General features: G+C 52.6%; 1 protein-coding gene across 2 annotated transcripts; it reads left to right on the top strand.

The window, feature by feature from the left end:
* Nucleotides 1-662: 662 nt before the first annotated feature.
* Nucleotides 663-6,506, top strand: HLX (H2.0 like homeobox). Of its 2 annotated transcripts, XR_006344975.1 has the most exons (5): nucleotides 663-1,883; nucleotides 2,660-2,839; nucleotides 3,601-3,785; nucleotides 5,626-6,227; nucleotides 6,291-6,506. XR_006344975.1 is itself a non-coding variant. In XM_043924038.1 (4 exons), exons 1-4 carry the CDS (start codon nucleotides 1,292-1,294, stop codon nucleotides 6,121-6,123), a joined length of 1,455 nt encoding a protein of 484 aa, XP_043779973.1. In that variant the 5' UTR covers nucleotides 663-1,291; the 3' UTR covers nucleotides 6,124-6,506. The 2 variants fall into 2 exon arrangements, 1 of the variants encoding a protein (XP_043779973.1); XM_043924038.1 differs by having other exon boundaries at nucleotides 5,626-6,506.
* Nucleotides 6,507-23,652: the final 17,146 nt, after the last annotated feature.

Consider the following 23,652-nt stretch of genomic DNA (forward strand, 5'->3'; position numbering starts at 1 on the left):
GTTTCGGACGGCGGCCTGTTTTGTTGTCCCTGAGGCTCGGGGGGTGGAGTGGGGAGAAGGTTTGGCTGCGTCCAAGAGAGGCGTTCGGAGACATCCGTCTTATTTTGTTTGAAAAGTTACTCGTTCAAGTTGTCAGTGTGTGACAGCTCAGAATAAAGCTCATTTGCGACCGCCCCTCCTCTCTTCCCTGAGGATCTCCGCGGCCGGGAAGCAGAAGAGGTGCTCAGTTGCGGGGGGCGTGGTGGTGGTGGGGGGGCTTAATGTCGCTGCACTGGCGCGCGATAGCCCAGGGCAGGGCCGCGCGGGGGCCGGGACCCACGAAAGACTGAGCTTGGTAGAGGACACCTACTCTCGGGGATAGAGGCCGACTGGAGAAAAATCGGGCCCGAGAGAAGTAAAGAGAGGAGGGAAACCTTGGGCGCCGTCTGCGTTCTAGGAGGCCGGTTTTGTACCCTCGAAAATAGGCAGGAGCACCAGTTTCCTTGAAAGAGCGCTCCAGGAGCGCTGTGGCCAACTCTCCGCGCCTGGTGCCGATTCCGAGCCGTAGAAGTTAGTGGGAGGTTAGGACTCCCTGGAACAGCGGTTCGGGCCCCTGCTCTTTGCAGAGTGCGCGCCTAACGCAGCTCAGCCCACGCGGCAGCAGCAAACAGTTTGGCGTGGCCGGGGCGTGGCCGAGGGGGCGGGCCACGCCCCCTTCCCCAGTTCCCCTCCGTTTCCCACTCCCCATTGGTCGCCAGCGTGGCCAATGAGCGCTCGGATCGAGGTCCTACCCTGGGTCTGACTCGAAAGCTCCTGCCAAAACTTTGGGAGTTTTTAGAGAGGAGTTTTTTTTCCCCCCCCTCTCATATTTTTTTTTTTTTCCAAACTAACGGATTATTATTGTTGTTGTTTTAAATTCAGCTCTTAAGGCTTAGCTGTTTGGGTGTTTCTTTCGGTGCCCGATTCCCGTCTCCCCGGCTTCCCTGGCGTTCGTGCAGCCGCGGCCCCCGCCCGCCTAGCCGCTCCAGCGCCCCTGGTTCGCCTTCCAGCCCGCGGGGAGCGCGGGCGCCGCGCCGCCTTTAAAGTGAGGCCAGGGGCCGAGCTGTGGCCGGCCGGCCGGGATCCGGCCCTCGCCTCCGCCCTCAGTGGCGCTAGGGCTCCCTGGCCTGTCTGCAGTTCGGACGGAGACGAATAAGCGGAGCGTCCCCGGCGGGGCTGCCGCCTCCTCCTGGACTTAGCTCCTCTCCCCGCGCACCCACCCATCCACCCGGCCGAGCCAGGCCGCGGCGGCCTCTCGGCGCACCCCGCCAGGATGTTCGCCGCCGGGCTGGCTCCCTTCTACGCGTCCAACTTCAGCCTCTGGTCGGCCGCCTACTGCTCCTCTGCCGGCCCCGGCGGCTGCTCCTTCCCTCTGGACCCCGCCGCCGTCAAGAAACCCTCCTTCTGCATCGCGGACATCCTGCACGCGGGTGTTGGGGAGCCCGGGGCGACCCCGGAGGGTCTGGCGGGGGCCTCGGCCGCTGCCCTCACCGCGCACTTGGGATCGGCTCACCCGCACGCCTCTTTCCAAGCTGCCGCCAGATCCCCGCTTCGACCCACGCCGGTGGTGGCGCCCTCCGAAGTCCCTGCTGGCTTCCCTCAGCGACTGTCCCCGCTCTCAGCCGCCTACCACCACCATCACCCACAGCAACAACCGCAGCAGCAACAGCCGCAGCAGCAACAGCCTCCGCCTCCACCCCGGGCTGGCGCCTTGCAGCCCCCGGCCTCCGGGTCGCGGGTGGTCCCTAATCCCCACCAGAGCGGCTCCGCCCCGGCCCCCTCCAGCAAGGACCTCAAGTTTGGAATTGACCGCATTTTGTCTGCAGAATTTGACCCTAAAGTCAAGGAAGGCAACACACTAAGAGGTAGGTCTTGGGAGAGAGGCTGCAGGCCTCTGACGCACTCGCCGATCCCTGGGGCGGTTTGGGATGCCTTTGAGTGTTTTTAGGATTAAGAACAAGTTGGTAAAATGAGGGAAAAGGAAATGAATTGTAAGGAGACTGTGAAGCATTAGGTTTAGAACTCACTTGCTCTACATTAAAAAAAAAATACCACGAAGAATCCAGGGATGCTTTAAAAACATACGGTCACAGAATCAATATTCATAAAAATGATCGGTGTAAATATTTGCTCAAAGGACTATCATCTGTGTGTCTCTTTAATCACATATCTGGAGAGAGAACTATATTATTGGACAGGAAAAGCCCTTTTGGGGAACATTTTCGCTTCCTTTGGTCTGATTTCTGGTGCGATTCCACCGAAGGACTATAGATGAACAATACTGACTGAACTCCCAAGAGGAGAGAGCAGAGTGAGGGCTTCTTTGGGGGAGACGGTTTAGTTCTTTGGAATTCTTGGGAAACACCTGAATGTGTCTTGTTTAGGCCTCTTTGCCAAAAGCCCTTCCTAGTTATACGCATGGATATGGACCTACAGGGCACACACAGGAACATTTCCTGCACTGCCCTTTGGCCAGTGTCCGGAGAGAGGCGTCTTGGGGGCTGGAGACAGAGATCTCTCACGACTTCGCTCCAGGAAAGCGGAATGGAGGGGGTGTTGGGCGGCAGAGAGAAACAAATCCCAGAGAGTGTGAGTGTGGGTCTGTGGAGGGATAACACCTCTTCTTTTCCCTTGTCCCCAGATCTCACGTCGCTGCTCACTGGAGGGCGGCCCGCGGGGGTGCATCTTCCCGGCCTGCAGCCCTCCGCCGGCCAGTTCTTCGCGTCTCTAGATCCCATTAATGAGGCCTCTGCCATCCTGAGTCCCTTAAGCTCGAACCCGAGAAATTCAGTTCAACATCAGTTTCAAGACACGTTTCCAGGTACGGAAACCCTCCCGAGCGCCCGCCTCACGCTTAGGTCGACCGCCCGCACATCTGTTGGAGTTTCACGTGCAAGCCGCGGTTTAGCAATCCTGGAGTTGATGCTGGACGCTGCCGCTTTCAGAGAGAAAGCGAAAGATTTCCCAGGAAGCTAGATCAGTCTTTTGTAGCCTGGGGGATGGGGGAGCTTGGGGAGTCAAGAAAGTGTGTGTGGGGCAGGTGGGGGTGATGGGGAGGGGCCTTTCCCTAGTCATTTCTCCCGAGAGGGTGGTTTGAAAATGCAGCAAGTGGTGTTGCTTGTTAACATACACACATTTTGGAGTGACCTCAAACACTTTTGTGCACCTGGGCACGGATGTGAGTGCACACACACACAGACACACACACACACAGACACACACAAGTAGAGAATCGAGGCTGTCATCTTTGGATCCTTTAGGCCCGAGGGTTATTTTCGCCCACTCTGAGAATGACTGATGGCCACGCTTCGGTTTATGTCTTTCCTTTGGAATTAACCGACGAAATCCCGGGCTTGTCCACTCCACACTCCTGTTAGGCCTTCCGCCTATGGTCTTAAAAGCCCTAAGTTTCCTCTTTAGAGAGGCCATTCCGTGCCTGCGTGAAAGGGCTTTCAGAGTCGAGCCGATTGTTGAGGCAAAACAATTTTAAGCATCGTGTGAGCCCCAGGCGCGCAGGCCGAGGACGGAGCACTAACCGGGCCCTCCTGTCTCTCTCCTGTTGCGGCTCCCCCCTGCTGGCAGGTCCCTACGCCGTGCTCACGAAGGACACCATGCCTCAGACGTACAAGAGAAAGCGCTCGTGGTCTCGGGCAGTCTTCTCTAACCTGCAGAGAAAAGGTCTGGAGAAAAGGTTTGAGATTCAGAAGTACGTGACCAAGCCAGACCGAAAGCAGCTGGCCGCAATGCTGGGTCTCACGGATGCGCAGGTAAGCCCGCTCCGCGCCCGGACGCACAGCCCTTGGTGGGGCAGCAGCTCGCGGCCTAGTCCCAAGGCCCCTCCGCCTGGCCTGACTCTCCTTTTGCGGTGGAAACACTAGGTCTTGAATTTCACGAGACTTCGTGGACTTCTCAACTTGCGAGGGAGAGTGGAAGAGGGTGGGGGAGAAGAGCAGAAAGAATAGCCCACCCTAAAGATATATGTCACAAGCTGCCGCATGCTTATTTTGGCCAAGGAAAAGCCTGTTGCTGAGAAAGCAAATAGGCCGCAGGAGATAATAATTACCTACTCCAATGCAGCGCAGTTGGCCGTCTGGGGCAGTTTCGGAAGTGATGAAAATCCAGTCAAGAGGTTGTTGTTGTTGTTGTTTTTTCTCCCTCCTCTTGTTCTCCCTCCCTCCTCCTCCTTCTGCTGCTGCTGGATTGTGAAATCCCCAGTTGTGAGGAAGTGAAAACATCATTTCAAACGGAATTACTTAGCCCCAGTAGGGTGAGAAGTCCACTTGGAGCGGCCACAGTCAGTCCCATTTTCTAACGGCCTGATGGGAGGGGGGCAGTGAGGAAGAGAAAGAAAAAAAGATTTTCTTAGAGCACCTAAGAGCATTACACCAGGTTCTGCCTACTTGAGTTGTTTGTTTGTTTTTTTAAGGCAAACCTTCAAATAGCAAATCTGTTGTGCCTGAATTCAATTTTATTTTTTCCTTTTCTCAAGTTCCAAGACCTGGATTTTTATTTTTTTTAAGTTTTGAAAATAAAGAGTCACAGTTCTTCCATACCTCACAGCAGTGGCCCTTGCTTCCTGGGTGCTGAATATTCTGAACAGGGCAGAAGCCAAAGGCATTTTTTCACAGCTCCCTTAGCCCACCCCCCTTCTGTCCTTCATTACACAACTCCCCTCCCCAGCACACACACTGGAAGAGCCCAGCCGTTTTCCACCAGCTGTGGATGTTATTTTTAAAAGGGAAGCTGGAACTTGTGTGAAAGCATTGGGTCCCCCAGGGGATTATATATTTATATAGATCCTCTGAACCATCCCTACCCCCTTCCTCCACTTTGCACAGGTTTAATGCCAGCCTTTTCTGAGCCCTCAGAAGGATTAGTTTATCTCAGGCAGGGGCAGGGTCCTTACCAGTTTCTAAATACACACACACACACACACACACACACACACACACCAAGAAAATGCTCTTTTACTGAAGGTCCATTGGTGCCCCCATGCCACTGGGATTAACTCTTTGAATCCCGTTCCCCTTTCTTTCTCAGGGTTCCTCCTTAAAAAGAAATATTCTGTACTGACTTGCCTTCAGTAAAGGCCGTAGAGGAGCAGTGGGCTTAGCAAGGATTCTTAACAGTGGGCCACCAAACCCTTGAAATTGTGTGAAAAATCTTGGGTATATGTGCATTTTTCTGGGCCAGGGGTCCATAGTTTAACCAGATTCGTGGGAGGGGGTGGTCCCGGCTCAGATGGGGTTAAGAAGCATCGATTTAGAGTATTGATGCCCCTAATTTGAGGATAAGGTGCAAGGACCTGCCTTTCCAACAAGCATCCAGGTGACTTCAGGCTACAGGTCGGAGGGCCACATTTTGAGAAATGGTCCTAGCGGCTTCCCTGAGCCAGGATCCCTGGTGGTCCTCCTGGTTTCCCTGGGCTGTCTCTGGGTCCCTGCTCCTAGCCCAGTACCTGGCCTGTGGTAGAGGTGCTGGGGACGATCAGTGATGCTTTTCTGCCTTGGGGAGACGGTCTGGGATGCGCGAGAGTCGGATTGGAGCGAGCCTGCCTCTCATCTCCACGTCCCTTTTTGTCTCCCGGTGCGGCGCGGCGCGGCGCAGGTGAAAGTGTGGTTCCAGAACCGGCGGATGAAGTGGCGGCATTCCAAGGAGGCTCAGGCCCAGAAGGACAAAGACAAGGAGGCGGGCGAGAAGCCGTCGGGCGGAGCCCCGGCTGCTGACGGCGAGCCGGAGGAGCGGAGCCCCAGCCGCTCGGAGGGCGAGGCGGAGAGCGAAAGCAGCGACCCCGAGTCTCTGGATATGGCCCCCAGCGACACGGAGCGGACTGAAGGGGCCGAGCGGTCTCTGCACCAAACGACGGTCATCAAGGCCTCAGCGGCCGGCGCCCTCCTGGCCGCCAGCAGCGGAGGCCCTGGAGGCAGCGGCGGCGGCGGCGGCTTCAACTTCGGCGGCCTGAGTAGCGGCAGCACCACCAGCGCCGGGAGCTCCGGCAGTCACAGCAGCGGCGGCGCCTCAGAGCTGCTCCCCGCACCCCAGCCCGCCCTCAGCAGCGCCCCCAAAAGCCCCGAGCCCGTCCCGGCGCCCCTCGGCGGCCTCTAGACTGGACGAGATTGGAGGAGCCCTGCGTGCAGACCCCCAGCCTTCCAGTGTGGGCTGGATTCTGTGCCTACTCTCCAGTGGTGGCGGGGCCCCGGGGTTCGAGACGCAGCGGCGGCCTCTCGCGCATCGCCGCGCGCCGGGTGGGTGCGGCCCACCCGGCACAGAGCCGAGGGGAGTCAGAGTGACCCCCACCCTCACCCCAACCGCCACCGCCAGGCTCCCAGCGCCAGACGAACTACTCCTGCTCGGATACAAGCAGACCACACTGTGAAGCGTTGGACTAAACAGTTCTCCCCTCACTAGGGGTCACGGTGCAAAGACGCGATGCACTTAGGATGCCACAAACTTGTAAATAAAATGTTTACCCTGGTTTGTAAAGGCCACTTGGCTTGCTGGGGCGAGACGATCCTTAGCGTTTTGGGCTCTCCGACCTGGACTTTAGCCCCGGGCACTGCTGGTCGCAGCCGCTGGAGGTGGGGGACTAGAGCTTGGGGGGAGCATACTACAACCCCGGAGCCACCTCTCTGCAGACTTGGGCAAAGGCTTAGAGGTTCCATCAGTCCGTAGCCCACGCCAGCTGCCATGATCTAGCGATCCATGCACCAGAGTATGGCCTGGGAGCCCAGTCTGCCATAGAATCTGATAGGCCAGTCCCACAGATGGTTTACCAGGAGTGTGTGCACCAGCTTTCCACAGCAGCTGTAAGCAGAGTGTAAGCAGGGTTGGTGGAGAAGAGGGTAGTGGGGGACAAGGTCAACCTCTCCAGCGCTGGTACTGGAGTCTAGAGAGGCAATTCCACCCCTTGCTTGTGCATGGAGTAGGGGGACTGGGCAGGTTCGCAGTGTCCAGAGAAAAGGACCACACACTGTCCGCCAGTGGCTAGGGCTGGAAGACTGAGCCTATGATGATTTTAAAGCTGCCAAAGTATTGCACGGCAGAATGGTGATTGTTCAAGGTCACTTCCCTTGTCCCAGATTGAGGAGGAACCCAAACCAGAACTTGGACCTTCTGGCTCACATTTGGTCAGTGAAGGGCCTGAAACACTGCACATCATCTGTACCTCCCCCATCAGCATGTATACACACACACACACACGCACACACACACACACACGATCTTCCAATAGATGGGTCCCTACAGTTGACCATCCCCAAGCTGTGAGATGAAAGGCAGTTTTCCCTTCATACTGCAAATGGAATATAGCAAATCTATTTTTGCCTCCATGTTGCTTCTGGGATGGGCCATTCAGTTTTTTCCTCTTTTTTTTGTTTTTTTCTGAAACCTTGAAGAGTCAAATCTCTCTCCAAGACAGCCACACCCCTTTCCCTTGAAACTAAGAAATGTCTGGAGTTGGTAAAATGTTATTTCAGGAGATTTTAGAACAAATAGGCCTTGTGGACAAAACCTGATCACCCTGGTCTGTTTGACACTGAGCTGGGGTGAGGGCATAGCCCTCTTACAGACCCACCATCCGTCACAGGAAGCCAGTTGTCCCATGGGGCCCATTGGGGGGAGAATGTTGCGCCTGAAGAGATGCTGAGGATAGTGAACCTAGGATGCTCCTAGACCCAGCCCTGGTTGGAGCTCCAAGAGTCTCCCTGGTCTGGCTTAGCTGCCTCCCCATTTTGACCCATTTGCTTGAGCACAAAGACTTCTGTTCTAGACTTCTGGGCCCAAGGACAGAGTGGAGCCCCCAAATTTAGTTCTCTTTGGCCTGGCTCGGCTGGTTACCTGGACAAGTCCCAGAGTGCAGCCCAGGGATGCAAGGCTGACCATTCCTTGCCTCAGTCAGCCAGTCAGTACCCCCAGTGGAGCTGAGCTCCTGGAGGAATGTTCACAGTGGGGAGAAGGAACTGCTGGGGTGGTCTGGCCTAGGAAAGATAAGAGAAAGGTAGAGTGCCCTGGAAGGGACCTCAAGGTAAACGGGGACATCATCCAGCTGTTATCCCTAAATGGGCCACTTGTTTTGGGGGGTGATGGCAGTCTCACCCTAAGTTAGGTTGATCCCTTCAAGCCTTCAGGCACAGGCTCTGCTGCCTGAACTGTAGGATTGTCTCTGTACCTCTATTTTGCCTTCAGTAGCCAGATTCATTTCCTCCCATTCCCCAAATACTGAAACCGGGACATCCCAGGAACACTGAATTTTGAGGCACTTAAATTCAGTTCTGGCTGGGAAGGCGAGCTGAGGCGGGGGTGGTGCTTTCTGCTCGCAGCAGCCACCCCGCCCCTCCCGAGGCCGGCGGGATGCTGCAGGCTCCCAAACCCGCGCAGCGTTTCTCAGCCTGCCTCCCCAGCTTTTGAAACGGAAGGAAAACGTCTCCCAGGGACTGCAGTGGTGTGATTTCAGGTAGCACTCGTCCTCATCCCGGCCAGGTCCCCGCCAGACTAGAGGGCAAGATGGAGCCGAGAGGGGGGGGGGGGCTGGGAAGAAACTGAGCCGGCAGCGGGAGTCGGGATGCTCGCGGGGCGGGGGAGAGTGTCGCAGGAGGCGCCCCCTCCCCAACCACACCCACCTCTCATTCCTGAGTATTTTGCACAGGAAAATCTGGCGGATCTGTACTCTGGGCTGCGGAGTTCTTCCACATTTTCATCAAGAAGGGAGTATCATAAGCCCGGGAGAAGAAGTCTGAAGTTCGTTTTAAAGAAAAGCTGCCCTTTCGGAGGGTCTCTCTAGGTGGGCAGAGTGGCTGGATGGAAAACCGCATTTCGGGCCAGGCCGCCTCATCCCGGGACTACTCGCTCGGCCCGGGATACGGGGATTTTCCCGGTGGCGCTTGATGCTAAAAAGAGTGGCCAGGGAGGCTAGAAATTGTTGAACTAAGACCGATATTTCGCATGCATGGAAGAGAAGGCTGAGCGGGCAAGGTCCGCGGACCCCAGGCTCGCCAGGCTGGGGCGTGGCGTGAGCTGGTGCGCGCGGGCCCTAGAGCTGAGCACAGCCGCGACCCCTGCCCCTACCCGCGCGCCCCCCAGGCCTCGCCCTTTGCTCAAAGCAGTAATAACTCTGCCCAGAGCAGGGCCCCGCGTCGCCAGCTCCGGAGTCCTGGCGGCGCCAAGCCCTCGGAGCAAGGTTACCAAGGCGCGGCTCAGGGCGCGCGGAGAGCTGGCGACCTGCGCGCGCCTCCCTGGGACGCGAGGGGGATCTGCTACGCCCTTCGGCTGCACGCACGCGCGCGCACACACCCAGTTTTACACACGTAGGTCAAACACAAATACAAAGGCCCTCCTAGGCACACAGAAACGTAGACGCAGACGAGCACAAGGGACCGTCTACTGGCTAGTTCAGGGCTTCGCGGGTAAAACAGGCAAATCAAGTTCCGCGTTTTCCTCCAAATGGCCAAGCCAAGTCAGGAGCCTCACACCGCCTTTCTCTGCCAGTGTGGGTGGGTGGAGCGCTTGTCTCTAGAAAGGTTTTCTTGCGCCAAGATTCGCCGACTAAGCCCCTGAAAGCAGGCGCCGCGTTCCGCTGCGTTTGTCAACCTCAGCCGAGGGTGGGCAGGACCACGACGCCGGGAGGTGTTGGGAGCGTGTAGCCATCGCGTGCTTTTCCCACCGAGGTTAACACTGTCTGACCCTGCGGCACTTCAAGGGGGGTCTTGAAGCTGTGGCCAGCATACCCGACAAGGAGATCCCCCTGATCTCCCCTTCTCCCCCTCCTCCAGCTAGAATTTGCGCGTATGATGGGTGTGTGTGTGTGGGGGGGGGGCAGTAGCTCAGGCTCCCGATGTCACAAATCCTTGCGCACCTCAGAAGGTCCCAGTGGCTCTTTGATCTACCCTGCTCCCTTTAACTAGGGTCTACATTGGGGTTTGGCAAGGGTTCCAGTGCGCGGCCAGCTTGGCGCAGGTGAGCGCTGAGTTCTCGGCCTGCTGGTAGCTCCTGCTCTAGGTACCGGAAGCCGACGTTAGCTAACGGGAAGCTGACCCCCGGGTACTCCTGTAACCACAGTCTCCGGGAACTTTGGGGTCGCCTGCAGCAGGGGATTTTCTGCGGGCGTTTGAGTTTTGAGCTCTAGCTTGTTGAGCTTTAACCTGTTCCAGGATCTGACCCCACCGAAGACCTCAAACAGACTCTCAGAGTGCAGGATGCGCCTTGCGCGACTCTGAAGCAAGCAGTGGGGAGAAGTCAGAGGCTGAGGTCCTCGCAACCTCCTCCGGTTTGAGCGCGCCCTAGATTCCCTCCACCTTCGTCCTTTCTTAAGAAGGAAGAGCGGATAGAGGGGCTAAGAGCTCAGGCCTTCCTTCCCTTACGACGCAGTGATGTTACTTCAAGATGCCCGAGAGGACCCTAAATGCTCAGGGCTCTCGGATCTTCTCCAGTTTAGCCTGGGGGTGGAGTGGGGGTAAGGGGGTTGCACACTCCGTGGTCTTTGTGAAGATGTAAATACTGGGTTTTAAGCAGGACTTTAACTGCAGATGGTCGCGGTTGGGGTGGTGGGGGGAGATACACCCCGGTTTAGCTTGCTCACATCTGGCCCACAGCCTCACCTTCGAGGTTGCGGTGGGATTGGCCAGCGTCCCAAAGACCCGCCTTCTCCGCGGCGGCTTCTCACACTCGGGAATATCAAAACCTGCAGCGCCCCCTGGGAATCCCAACTACTCACACCGGGTGCACTTTCTAAGATAACAGTCCCCCATCCCACCCGGTTCTAACGGAGAACGTATTCTGCGAGGCCAGCTGGGGGCCTCCGAGTTTGGAGAAGCCCTAGGCCCCTGGGTTCCTTAGCTGCCTTGCCCTCATTCACTTTGGGAACGAAGATAAAAGTCCCCGCTAGGTGCGATTACTTCATTTTGAAGGATGAGGCCACGAAGGCCAGAAGTCTTGACGTTTGCCCATTTCCTCTAGAGAGTGAGTGCCAGCCCTCGGTCTGGCCGTGGGTTAGTGCCTCTTAAGGTGCCAAAGGAGAGGGGTCTTTCAAGAGCCGCAGGTCTGGGCTTCCCCGGGGATTGACACCCCTGCCCTTCAGCCTGCGCCCACTAGGTACAGGCTTAGCTTTGCTAATAGTGTCTAAGACCCCCGGCCGCGCCCTGTTCACAGAATACCTCCTCATCCTTGGTGCTTTTCCGCTCCCGTCGATTGTTGCTGATGGTTGGGATTCTGGGCAGCGCAGGGTTCGAAGTCTGATGGTGACTGCCCAGCCACATGAACTCCTTCTCTCTTCCCTGCTCTTGGACCTGGTCCCAGCCGGGGCAGATATTGATCATCCCTCTTTTGAGCACCACCTGATGTGCACTCAGAGCTGGCAGCTTGGGTGACCCCAACAAACACTTTCTGGGGATCTGGTATGGGAAGAGGCTGGTGGGTGGGGCACCAAGTCACGCGTGTCAAGAAGAGCACACACACTTGATCCCAAGCCCGAATAGGGGAAACCAAACTAGCCCAAGAAACATTGATTCATTCACCAATAACTAACTGTGAGACTTTGGGAAATTAATCATTTGACTTTCAGTGTCCTCATCTGTATAGCAGGAAATGAAATTACCTGAGGAGATAATCAAAGTTATCTAACTTGTAAGTCACTGACAATTAATTGCATTATCAAATGTGAAATGAGAATAGTGAGCGGCATCAAATCGACACTCTATGCTTAGATGTTATTATATTCATTCATTCGTTTATCCATTGCAGTATTTGAGGTCCTTGGAGGTATTTGCACAGTTGGAAAAAAATGCATGACAATCCCTACTCTTCAGAAAATTACATGCATAGATGGATCTTTAATGTGGTGCAGACACAGTGTCCCTGGGGAAATCCTTTAAGGAGTAGCCCAGAGTGTTTGGACACACTGCTAGATGACAGCAGGGCTTGCCTTGCAAGATGCCCACTGACACTTCTTCCTCTTGGTACTCCTGGCCCTGTGCTCTTTGCACTCAGTAGGACTCTTGTGGGTGTGGTTGGGACTTTCCTTTGGGAGTTGGAAGGGAAAGAAGCTAGAATTTTCTGACACTTTGGCTTTAAGGGAAGTGTCAGGGGCTCAAGGAGGGAAATATTTGTGCCCGCTGCTGAGATCATGTCAGGACACATGGCACTTCAGGAATTTTTTTACGTTCTTAACTAACTGCATAGAGGGAGGGTGTTCAAAACGGAAACCGGACATCAATTCTCCTTTTAAACAGGGAAATGCACTTGAGCACCTGGCTGGGCTCTGCTGCGCGGTTGAAGAAATTCTACAGCGATGGCAGAGCTTGGCACAGGGAAGACTTCTCAGAAAGTGTTTATTGAATAAACGAATAACACAATTACTGCCGCCCTTGTGATTATTTATAGACTCAGTAGATTCTATACAATGTGATCGCCTGGTTAGTACTGTAAACACAGGAGGAAGCTAAGAACAAAATACGGAATTACCCAGCGGTGACCCCGGGAGGAGTGGACTTGGAAGCCCCCAATCATCTGGCTGAGTATACACAAGGGTCCGCGATACTAAGCCCGTCACAGAGCAGCGAGAAAACGAATTCACGAGCAGCGCTCAACACAGCTGTTAGCTCCAGGTCATCCCGGCAGTTGCGTGTAGATGGACACCGTTGGTAGCATCTCGTAAGCTGAATGACTCGTCCACAGTCGTATTGCTAGCGGTCGGCAGATCAAAACTGAAGCCACTGAAGCTTTCTGTGATTCCTTCGGACCTCACTCGGGCCTCGCGACGCAGAGCGATGGGGCCACGGGAGCATCTCTGGGATCAAGGAAAGGTAGTGCAGAGTCAGAAAGACGGGGTGGGGGTGATGAGCTGACTTCAGTGAATCTGCACCTCTAGCTCTGCCGGGAAGCAGCGCCTGGCTATTCCGCGGGATTCCCTCACCACCCCCTTACTCGCCTGGGACGATTTTCGGGTCAGTGAATTTCAGCCTCACTTTGATTAGTCAGGGCTGTTTATTTGCATTTGTCAGAATCGGGGTGAAGAGTGCACACCGCATAGTTCGCAACACGTGATGGGAGCTCAAGAAGTGAGCAGAAGAAGAAATGAACGAACAAATAAACTAATGCGTGAATAAGACTGCGCCTCTAGCGATCCCCACAGGCTAGGGTCGCTGCATCCAGCTATTTTCTGGATCCCTCCAAGGAGAGAATCACAGGCCTTGCACGCCTTCCAAGGGAGTGTCCACGAGGCGCCCCGCGGGCCAGTCTCCCCTGACACCTCCCCCCCGCAAGCAGATCCCGCTCAAAGCCTCAGGCTTCGGGGAGTCGCCTGACTCCGCCCCGTTCACCACTCTTCTGGGTCGAGTGGGGGGTCCCGAGTCCTCTATCTTCTTGGATACTCAACCCGCCGGCCAAGCCCCGAGGCCAAGGTCAGTGCGGGCCCTCAGGCCTCGACGTCGCCCAGGTTGGTCCAGATATCTGCCCCGCGCGGGTGGGCAGCGCCGGGGAGCTGGTCCCTCTAAGGCTGCCTCCGGGTTCTCCGCAGCGAAGTAAACCAGATCTCCTGGACGCTGCCTCCCGCAGAGTCCCCGCTGCCTGCGTTGGCTTCTGTCCCCAGCGCCGAGAGCTCAGTTTTGTGGCTGAACAAATGGGATGAAAAGCTGGGGGAGAAAAAGGAGTCATATACACAGTTTAAAAATTGAATGAAGAATGTGATTTAAGCTTTCCCATTTCCTTCGGATTCACTCTCCCTTATCCTCCTCTGCGCTTTGGGCATCCCCACCCCTTCCCATTTTTTTCCCTCTGTGCTCCGATCTTCCGTTGTTCCTGAGATGGTTCAAGGTTCCGCTCAGGACCTGAAGGGGAGCTGGGCCACGCTGGCTTGGTTCCGGGGCCATTATGGCGGACAAGGTGAGCGGCAGGGTATGTGACATTACAGGAGCGATCTGCCTGCATAGGTGGTGGGCTCCAGCCTCGTCTATGAACCAAAATGTAACGAAAGACAGTGATTTACTTTATGATTTTAAAAAAGGAATGGGCTCCTAAAAACAAAATAAAAGACCCTCAAGGGTGACTTCCTCCCCAGAGGCATTGTTTAGGAGCCGAGGACGATGTGCCTGCGACCTACGGGCCGTGAGTAGCCTCCCGGTCATCCATCAACATCCGCGCCTGCGATTTAAGCCCTGACTACGTGCTGGGCGGGTTCTGGTTTAGGGACTGGCGCCCGCGCAGGCTGCAGCGATCTGAAGGCTCCCGGAGGTGTGTCCTCCGAACCCAAAGTTTTAGAAGCCGGAACCTTCCTTTCTCACATCTTTTTCACCCTTTTCGGTTTTCCTATCACAGAAGAATGGTCTTGGGGAGACCAATCTCTACAAGTGAAGATTGTTAGTAAACGATCACCACTATGCCATCATTACACCGCTCATCTCTTCTGGCTGGAGATGCCTCGTTATTCGCGACTTGCAATCATCCACAGTCTGGGCGTGCAAGTGAAAATGGAGGAAGCAGATAACGATCCTCGCCCACTCTTTAAGCAGGAATTGACAAGCTCGCATCTCATTTACCCTTCTCAGCAACACTGGGCGGGAAGACACTGTTCTTCCTTTTTTTAAAGGGTAAGATGTAGAGATGGGGTAATTTGATCCAGGTAGGTACTCGATTAGCAGGGGGCGTGGCCGAGCCTCTGACCCTGAAACTCACAAGTTTCTTGCTCCAATTCCTGAGCTGGTGGGCTTCTGGGAGTCTCTCTACAAAGCAAACGTTCAAAGAAAATCTTTGTTCTCTTTTATGATGAACTTTTGGGATCCTTCTATCCAATATCCACCTCAAATTGTGAATGTCGACGCAACCACGTAGAAATCTGTTAAGATTCCAGTCACTTCACCTCCTGGGAGAGCGCAAGCCAGGTGGGTAGCGGACGACCACCACAGGAGGTGAGGGCCTACCACAAAAACAGCGCTAAGCGACTGATCCCCACGTGCGCGGTTCTCCTCCGCCTCCAGTGAGAGGTGGTCCTGAGGTCAAAGACGCTTTCCCCGCCGCGCTCCGAGTCACCTTTTCCTCGTTCCATCCTCTGCTGGCCTCCCCCAGGCCTCGTCCGTCTCCCGCTCCGCTTCATCTCTCCAACCCAACTTCCTCGGCTGCGTATAGGAGACTCCTGGAAGCTGTGGCCCGGCTCCTAGCCCTGCTCTGTAGCCCTAGCGGCCGCAGAGAGGCGAGGCGACCCCGGCAGGCGCCGCCGCGGCTCCCAGGAGCGCTCTGCCGCCCGCCGCAGTCACCCCGGCCCGAGTGAGGGGCCCGGCGCGGGGAGGCGGCGAGAGGCGGGCGGTCCCCGGCTTCCCAGAGCCGCGCCGGGCGGGGCGGGAAATTTATGGTCTGTGTACACTTTCTGGCTCCAGAGGCCAGCGCACCAGCAGGATGGGGCCCTATGAGCCGAGGCCGCGAACTGGGGCGGCAGGCGCCGGGCCATGTCTGGTACCCACGAGTCTCTCCTTCCCGTCTCACTCAGGCCATAAACCTCCCCCAAGGGCGCGGCTGAAAACGAAAGTCCGGCGGGAGGTGGGCTTGAACCTAGGACACCCGCACCCCGAGGCCTGCGCGAGGGGCGCGTCTATACTGGAGGTTTGGAATCGCGCCCTGGGTGCGGGTGGGACCGCAAGTCCAGCGTACGGCTACGTGATGCGCTGAGCGAACTGCTCACGGGTCCCTGGGGTCGCTTCCCCCTGGCGTCACGTCGGGGCCTAGACTCAGCCTTCGAGTGGCAGGTTAAAGGGCCCCTAAAAGAGCCAGACTGGGTGAGAATTGGGGCCTTGGGTACCAGCGGAGGTGCGAAGATGGTGCGGGCGACCAGTCGTGCGGGGAGACCCGGTAGAGGTCTGAGCGGTCACACTTCATTCTTACTGGGTTAGCTCCAAGAGTGTCTGGCCACAATGGCCCTCATGAAGAGTGAGCACGAAGCCAGAGCAAGACAGGTCCCTTTATTCACGTTGTCATCAGGGCTGGGGTCATGCAGTGTAACCGCATAACCAGTCACCTGTAGGGGCGGTTTAGCTTAACATAGTTTAACCAATAAAACTGGGAACGACTTTTCAATTAACACGTAGAAAATTGTGGCGTGCTTCCGTGTCAGGCGCTGTTTTAAAAACTTCCTATATATTAACTCATTTGCTTTTTACCAAACTCCGGTTAGGTGATGTCTTATATTATCCCCATCGTACAGATGAGTAAAACTGTGACAAAGAATATTTAATAGACTTTTCAAAGGACACCCGTTAGCAAGAGGAGTCGGGAGTAATTTACATCTCCCTTTCTCCATAGCATACATTATCTAAATCAACTGTAGTACTACTGAAACAAGAACTTATGTCAAGTAATGGGTCATGTAGGCGCCAGGGCCCTGAATTGCCACAGAAAGCCAGAGTTTCCCATTCCTAGTGTTTCTGCGAAGGGGTAGGACACTCACCCTGGCTCTCAGAGCTTGGGGCTTTCAAGGTCAGAGGAGCAGGGTGGCAGAGTGTGGTAAACACCAGCCATCTAGCAATTACCACCCCTACTCGCCCCTCATGGCCCCCCCTCCCCCGCCCCGCGTGTTAATTGCAGTAATAATTGTACCTCTCTGGGGCCCGGTCTCTGTACCCTAAAACTCTCCTGGACCCCAGTTTTGGTTGCAACGCATGCTCCGGGATGCAGAAGGCCGTTTAGCTATGAGGCACCTTGAGGTCTCTGCAAGGGCATGTAATTATTCTTATCCCTGGTGTCTTTACTTTGCCTGGGGGAAGTGAAGGGTCATACCTCTGAAGCTTTAGCACCTCAGATTTAGTGCGTCCTGGGATGGGAACATGGCATTGACAAAGGTGGCAATTTATTGGAAAGTAGGTGAAGAGGAGTGAGAGGAGTGAGAGGAGCGGGGTGGGGTATGGAAGAACAGTGTGTGTGAAAAAAGAACAAGAAATAGGAGAAAGAAGATAGAAATCATGAAAATAAGTGAAAGTCTGAAGCATTTCTCACATTTTTTTTTTTAAGGAGATGGGTGGGGTTGACACAACTGGTTTGGGGCTGGGCCATAAATTAATAGATTTATTCCTCAATCAGGAAAAAGCCATTAAGATTTTCTTGGCTTCGTCTGTGGGAAAATAATTTCTTTGATTGAGTTGCCCCAGAAGACCCTCTGAAGCCCTCTCCTCCCCGCCTGGAACAGCCTTCCCTTTCCTGCCTGCCGGAAGGAGGGGAGAAGGGGAGACTCCAGGGAGAAGAGGCCTTTCCATCTTTTCCAGCATCTTGAATTTCACTTTGCGCGTTTCTTTCTACTTCTTGATTTGATCCCCAGTGCTTTGGAGACTTGGAACCTCAGAGGAAAAATTCTCCTGCAGCAAACCCAACCACTGTCTCTGGTCTCCTTCCCTTATGTCCTCTGGGTTGATCCAGACTGGGCCCTTGGCCTCTCGCCCACCCCAGCATGCTGAGGACTCTGGGCCCATGAGCAAGAGAAACCAACTACAGAGGCTGGGGGGCAGGGGCAGGGGTGGTGGTGGGAGGGAGGTGGGAGGGAGGTGGGGTGGGGAGGGGGCGGGGATGAGGCAGAAGTCTCCCTCAAAAAGCAGAAGGAGCCCCACGGAAGGGTGGGTGGAGCGTTGTCCTGAGCCTGGAATTGCTGAGCTCTTTTTGTCAGTCCTTTAAGACTCCAAAGGTGGTCCCAGCACCTTTAAGGGTCTCTGAGACCTTTTCAGAGAATCCCGAGGGCAATACTATTTTCACAATAAAGGGTTATTGACATTTCTGCCAGTGTACAATGGAGTTTCCTCAAAGCCACAGTAGGCGTGGTGATGTCATGACTCTGATGGCTGGTGCGATGCTTTCATGTTCTAGTACATTTCAAGATGTACTTCTAGCACACTTGGGTTAGTATCTATACCTGTGTTGGGTGGTTGTTTACATCTAAATTAGTTTAAATGAAATGAAATATTCATGTCCTCAGCCACATTTCTACTGGTCAATAGCCACATGTGACCAGGGGCTGTCACGTTGGACTATGCAGATAAAGAATATTTTCATGATCATAGGAAGTTCTATGGGACAGCACTAATCTATAAGGTAAATGTAAATACACACACTCACACAAACAAATGCACAGATGGCCTTTAGAATCCTCAGTTTTTAAGATGGTTAAGAAGTTCTGAGGCCAATAATGTTTGAGATCCATCCCTTAGAGCATCTTCAAGGTCACATGTTTGACATAGGCATTGTAACTAGAGAGGCGAAATTTGTGCCTGGATTCTGCACTTACTATCCTCGTGATCTTGGTCCATTTTCTTAACTCTGAGTTCTGTAAAATGGGGGAACAATTCTCTATAATTAACTGTGGAGAGGCAGTTTGTATAGCTGGTCATGAAGAGCATAAAGTGAATGGACTCATATCTTAACTCAGCCCAGATGACTCTGAGTTTGAAAACTTCTCCATGGCTCACTTCCCTTTTGAGAAAATTGGGTAATAATAACAGTAATAATAATAATACTACCTTCCCTATAGTATTGTTGTGAGAATTACATTAGATAAGTGAAAAACACTCAAGAATCAGTAAATGTCACATTGAAATTAATACATATATGATGATATTATTATTAATATGATTACATATACAAGTCCAAACCTTACTTGGTGACAATAAAAGTTAATTCTCCTCCCCTTTCAGTTATAGACACACACACACACACACACACACACACACACACACACACACGCAAACACAGTTGTGGTAAAATACACATATAATATTTACCAGATTAACCATTTTGAAGTGTACAGTTCAATAGTGTTAAGATATCCAATTTCTATAATTTTTTCATCTTGCAAAACTGAAATTCTATATCCACTGAAAAGAACCTCATATCAGTAGTATTTTTATGTTGATGTGAATTAGACTTCAAGTTTTGGATAAAATTAGTTGATGCTTTTGACTAAGTACTAACCATTCCAATTAAGAAATCAATTAGTTGTTCAGAATAGCTGAACTGGTTGGGAAAGGATAACCAGAGTCCCCCAGATGTAATCAAGTTCCACTGAATATTCTATTTCCATTGATTCCTCTGTCTTTAACATCCTGGATCCCAACAGCCCCCTCCTGTCTGAGCTCTGAATACAGCCTGGAAGTGCCCCCCAAAGACTGCTTATCTTGGTTCTTGGGACTTAAGGATGGCTGGTGGGTTAAGTCACTGAATCTTTGAAATACTTTCCAGGAAGTATCTGAAAGATATTGCAATAGCAGATTAAAAAAATAAGCTAAAGATTAATCTATGGTTGCATCTCTAGGGCCTGGTGAAGGTTAATGATCATTAGGAGGACAAAAATCAGAATATTTAGTGATTCTTTTGATATAGTGGGCAGGAGGAGAGAAAAAATTATTCCCTAAAATCTCAGTAGTCAGTAAAAAGAATTCAGTACTTCCTTTGGGTAGCATTTATCTCTCTCCAAGGATTTAGTTTTTTGAAGTTTTTTATTAAAAAAAAAATAAATGTTTCGGTGTGAATTTCCAGTTGAAAATGTTGGATAAATACAATAGGTATACTGAGTAAGATGCTTTCAGATGCAAGTAAGAGAGAATTCAACTTAAGATAGCATAACCAATAAAAGAAATCTATTGCTTCCCGTGACTGAAAAAAGTATAATGGCAGAGTCAGTTTCATGCATGGTTTGATGAGGGCTCTGGTTCTGTTTTCTGTGGGTTTCTCACCTTCTTGCTGTATTTACTGCATGCTCAACCTGGCTTCCCTCCTGGTATCAAGGCCTCCCTCACAGCTATAGAAACTAAACCATGTTGAATAAGAAACTGTCTGTAACACAGAATTCCCAGAAAAAGGCCTGGTGGGACTGGCTTAGTTCACACACTCCTTTCTCCAGTCATTATGGTCAGAGGAAGGGAACATCTGCTTGCATTTGCCTAGGTGGCCTCTTTAGTCCTGACCACAGGGATCCCTGAAAGCACATTGGGAGGGGTGTATTTGGAAAGGCTGAGAGAGAATCAAAATTGAAGTGGCAATACAGGAATTCACTACTGTGTGCATTTTCATTTAGGGCACAGTTAAAGTTGCCATCTTATTATCCATGATTAAGTTCACTTCTTTTGTCATAGCTGTGTGCTTTATGGGCGTAGAAGTAGTGGTTGACCCACCTGGAGGGGTATTCAATAGCAGACATCTTTCCAACCTTCAGATAATGGCTCTTTTTTTTTCCTCCCACATCTTTAACATTGTTTCCACTGTCAACAATGCCCATGTTGTGCTCATATAGATGCGGTGACTTATCTTCACCTTGAAGATCTGTTAAAAATCCAAATTTCTACTGCTTTTCTACCAGATTCTGCCTTACTAGGTGTTGGATAAGATGATAACTGGATACTTACCAGGGTATCTAGGTGATTCCTCTTATCAGGCTAGTTTCAGTTCAGTTCAGTTCAGTCGCTCAGTCGTGTCTGACTCTTTGTGACCCCATGGACCGCAGCATGCCAGGCCCCCCTGTCCATCACCAAGTCCCGGAGTTCACCCCAACCCATGTCCATTGAGTTGGTGATGCCATCCAACCATCTCATCCTCTGTCATCCCCTTCTCCTCCTGCCCTCAATCTTTCCCAGCATCAGGGTCTTCTCAAATGAGTCAGCTCTTCGCATCAGGTGGCTAAAGTATTGGAGTTTCAGCTTCAACATCAGTCCTTCCAATGAACACCCAGGACTGATCTCCTTTAGGATGGACTGGTTGGATCTCCTTGCAGTCCAAGGGACTCTCAAGAGTCTTCTCCAACACCACGGTTCAAAAGCATCAATTCTTCAGCGCTCAGCTTTCTTTATAGTCCAACTCTCACATCCATACATGACCACTGGAGGCTAGTTTAAGAAGTAGTAAACTAAAATTGGTTTTTCTCTTTGCACTGGCTGCTGGGGAGCTTAGCAGGCTAATTCCTGAAAAGTGTTCAGGGCTGTACACTTTTGGATCCTAATATTGATCTTGGCATCAATTTTCTTTTATCCACATTTGCTTTGTCTCCTGATTTTTCTTGGTGAACAAAATCTTGTTGTACCCTATATTTTTTTGATATTCTATCTTAAATTCATTTTGAGTAAAGTGGACTATATCAGATAGGATTCTGGCAAGAAACAGAAGACACACTCAGCAGATTTTTGGAGACTTTTTCAACAGGGACTATGTACTATGGTGTGGGCAGGGTTCAGAGAACCCACAAGAGATGCGGAGGATCTAGTAACAGCTGGGAAACCATTCCAATCTCAGGTCTAAGGACTGAGCAGTGCTTAGTCGCTCAGTCGTGTTCAACTCTTTGTGACTCCATGGACCGTAGCCCACCAGGCTCCTCTGTCCATGGGATTCGCCAAGCAAGAATACTGGAGTGGGTTGAGATTTCCTTCTCCAGCGGTTCTTTCTGAGCCAGGAATCGAACTGGGGTCTCTTGCATTGCAGGTTGATTCTTTACCATCTGAGTAACCAGGGAAGCCTCCCTAAGGATTGGGGAGGTGTACTATTAATAGTTTCCTAGGCCTACTGTCATAAATGACTACAAACTTAGTGATTTAAACAACAGGAATTTACCCTGTTACACTGGTAGAAGCCAGAAGTCTGAAGTCAGTTTCCTGGGGCTAAAGACAAGGCGTTGGCAGGACACGTTCCTCCTGGAAGGTGCAGGAGGAAAACCCACCCTTTGCCTCTTGCATCTGCTGGTGGGTGCTGGGCTTCCTTGGCTTGTGTCTGTGTCACTCTAACTCTGCTTCTCTGGTCACACAGCCTCTTCTGTGTCAGCCTTCCCTCTGCCTTCCTCTTATGAGCACACTTGTTGCATTTGATGCCCACCCAGATAATCCAGGATAATCTCCCTTCAAGATCCTTAATCACATCCACCAAGTCCCCACCGCCACAGAAAGTAGCATTCAGAGTTCCAGGAATTAGGAACTAGCTATCTTTGGGGGCTTCCCAGGTGGCACTAGTGGTAAAGAACCTGCCTGCCAATGCAGGAGATGTGAGAAATGCAAGTTCGATCTCTGGGTCAGAAAGATCCCCTGGAAGAGGGCACAGCAACAACCCACTCCAGTATTCTTGCCAGGAGAATCCCATGGACAGAGGAGCCTGATGGGCTACAGTCCACGGGGTTGCAAAGAGTTGGACACAACTGAAGCGACTTAGCACGCATGTGCATATCTTTGGGGGCCATTGTTAAATCTCCCAAACAATGAATGGGGCTGCTGGAGCCTGGAGCTGGGGGAAGAGGGGACACCCAGCTGTGACGTGGGTAGATGGCATGGCCACCATCATAATGGTGTCCCTTGTCCCCAGAGGGAGGGAGCGGAAGGAAAAAATATTCTTTTTTGTAGGGTAGTTTTTTAAAAGAAATTGATTTGACTGTATTGGGTCTTAGTTGTGGCATGTGAACTCTTAGTTGCTGCATGTGGGATTTAGTTCTCCAACCAGGGTTTGAACCCCAGGGCCCCTGGATTGGGAGTGTGTATTCTCAGCCACTGGACCACCAGGGACGTCCTGGAAGAAATTCTCTTACCTCCATTTTCTCACCCCACATCCCTGCTGCATCCCATTAGCCAAAGAGAGAGAGATGAGATTCCTTGGAGTCAGCCTCTTGGGGACAGGGAAGGGAGGGCACAGAATGAGTCTGGAGGATAACCAGCCTACACAGCAACGCCAGCTGAGCTGCAGGCTTGGTTGCGATCTTGATCGAGCTGTGTTTCTAGGAGGAGGGTCTTGTGCTCGAGTTAGTTGCTCAGACACGTGCTCCAGTGTTCCCATGGAAATCTTGAGTCTGGGCCCTTCCAGTAAAGTGGAGTTGGTTTCAGATATTTGAGGCCAAGTCTCAGGCCAGGTTTTGGGTTTCCCTTTGCTATCCCCAGGGCCCTCGTCTAAGGTAGAGAAGGGCTGTTGGGTTGACATTAAAGGGACTGAGCAGTAAAAGGATTCCAGAGGTTCAGGAAACCACACTCTGAAGTCAGCACCAGTCCTCTTTCTTCATCAGGAGGTTTCAGTCCCAGGAAATTATGCTGTCTATCTTGTCTTCAGTAACCCATGCTGTTCTGGCGACTGGCAGAGGATTCTGACAGCTTGCATACCGTAGCTGCCATTTCCACAGAGAAATTTAAAACCGAACTTGGATCAGCAAGAGAGTGGGGCCAGGCCTGTGTGATGCAGCATGAGCCCATGGGCTTCTGTAGAGCAGCCCCAGCCCACCCATTTCACAGCCTTTGCGTGCGTGCTTCTGTCATGTCCAACTCTTTGTGATCCCATGGACTGTAGCCCACCAGGCTCCTCTGTCCATGGAATTCTCCAGGCAAGAACCCTGGAGTGGGTTAGGGATCTTCTCCACTCAGGGTTCAAACTGGTGTCTGTTGCATATCCTGCATTGGCAGGCGGGTTCTTTACCACTAGCGCCACTGGGAAGCCCCCTCTCTCCCTTTACCATTCTTAACAGGCTCCCCCCTCCCTTCCTCTGCCAGGATCCACCCATCAGTCAGGCTCATGACAGCAATTCTGCCTTTTTCTCCTCCCCCACTGTTTCCTCAGCTGAGACCTGGGCAGTCCTTCCAGGCACAAGGGCTGAGATTGACATTAGGTGTTTTGGGAAGCTCCCATGTACAAATTCCTGCCTTCTAATGATCACCTTGATTTTTTTTT

The sequence above is a fragment of the Cervus elaphus genome, chromosome 14, assembly GCF_910594005.1.
Source record: "Cervus elaphus chromosome 14, mCerEla1.1, whole genome shotgun sequence".
NCBI classification, from domain to species: Eukaryota; Metazoa; Chordata; class Mammalia; order Artiodactyla; family Cervidae; genus Cervus; species Cervus elaphus.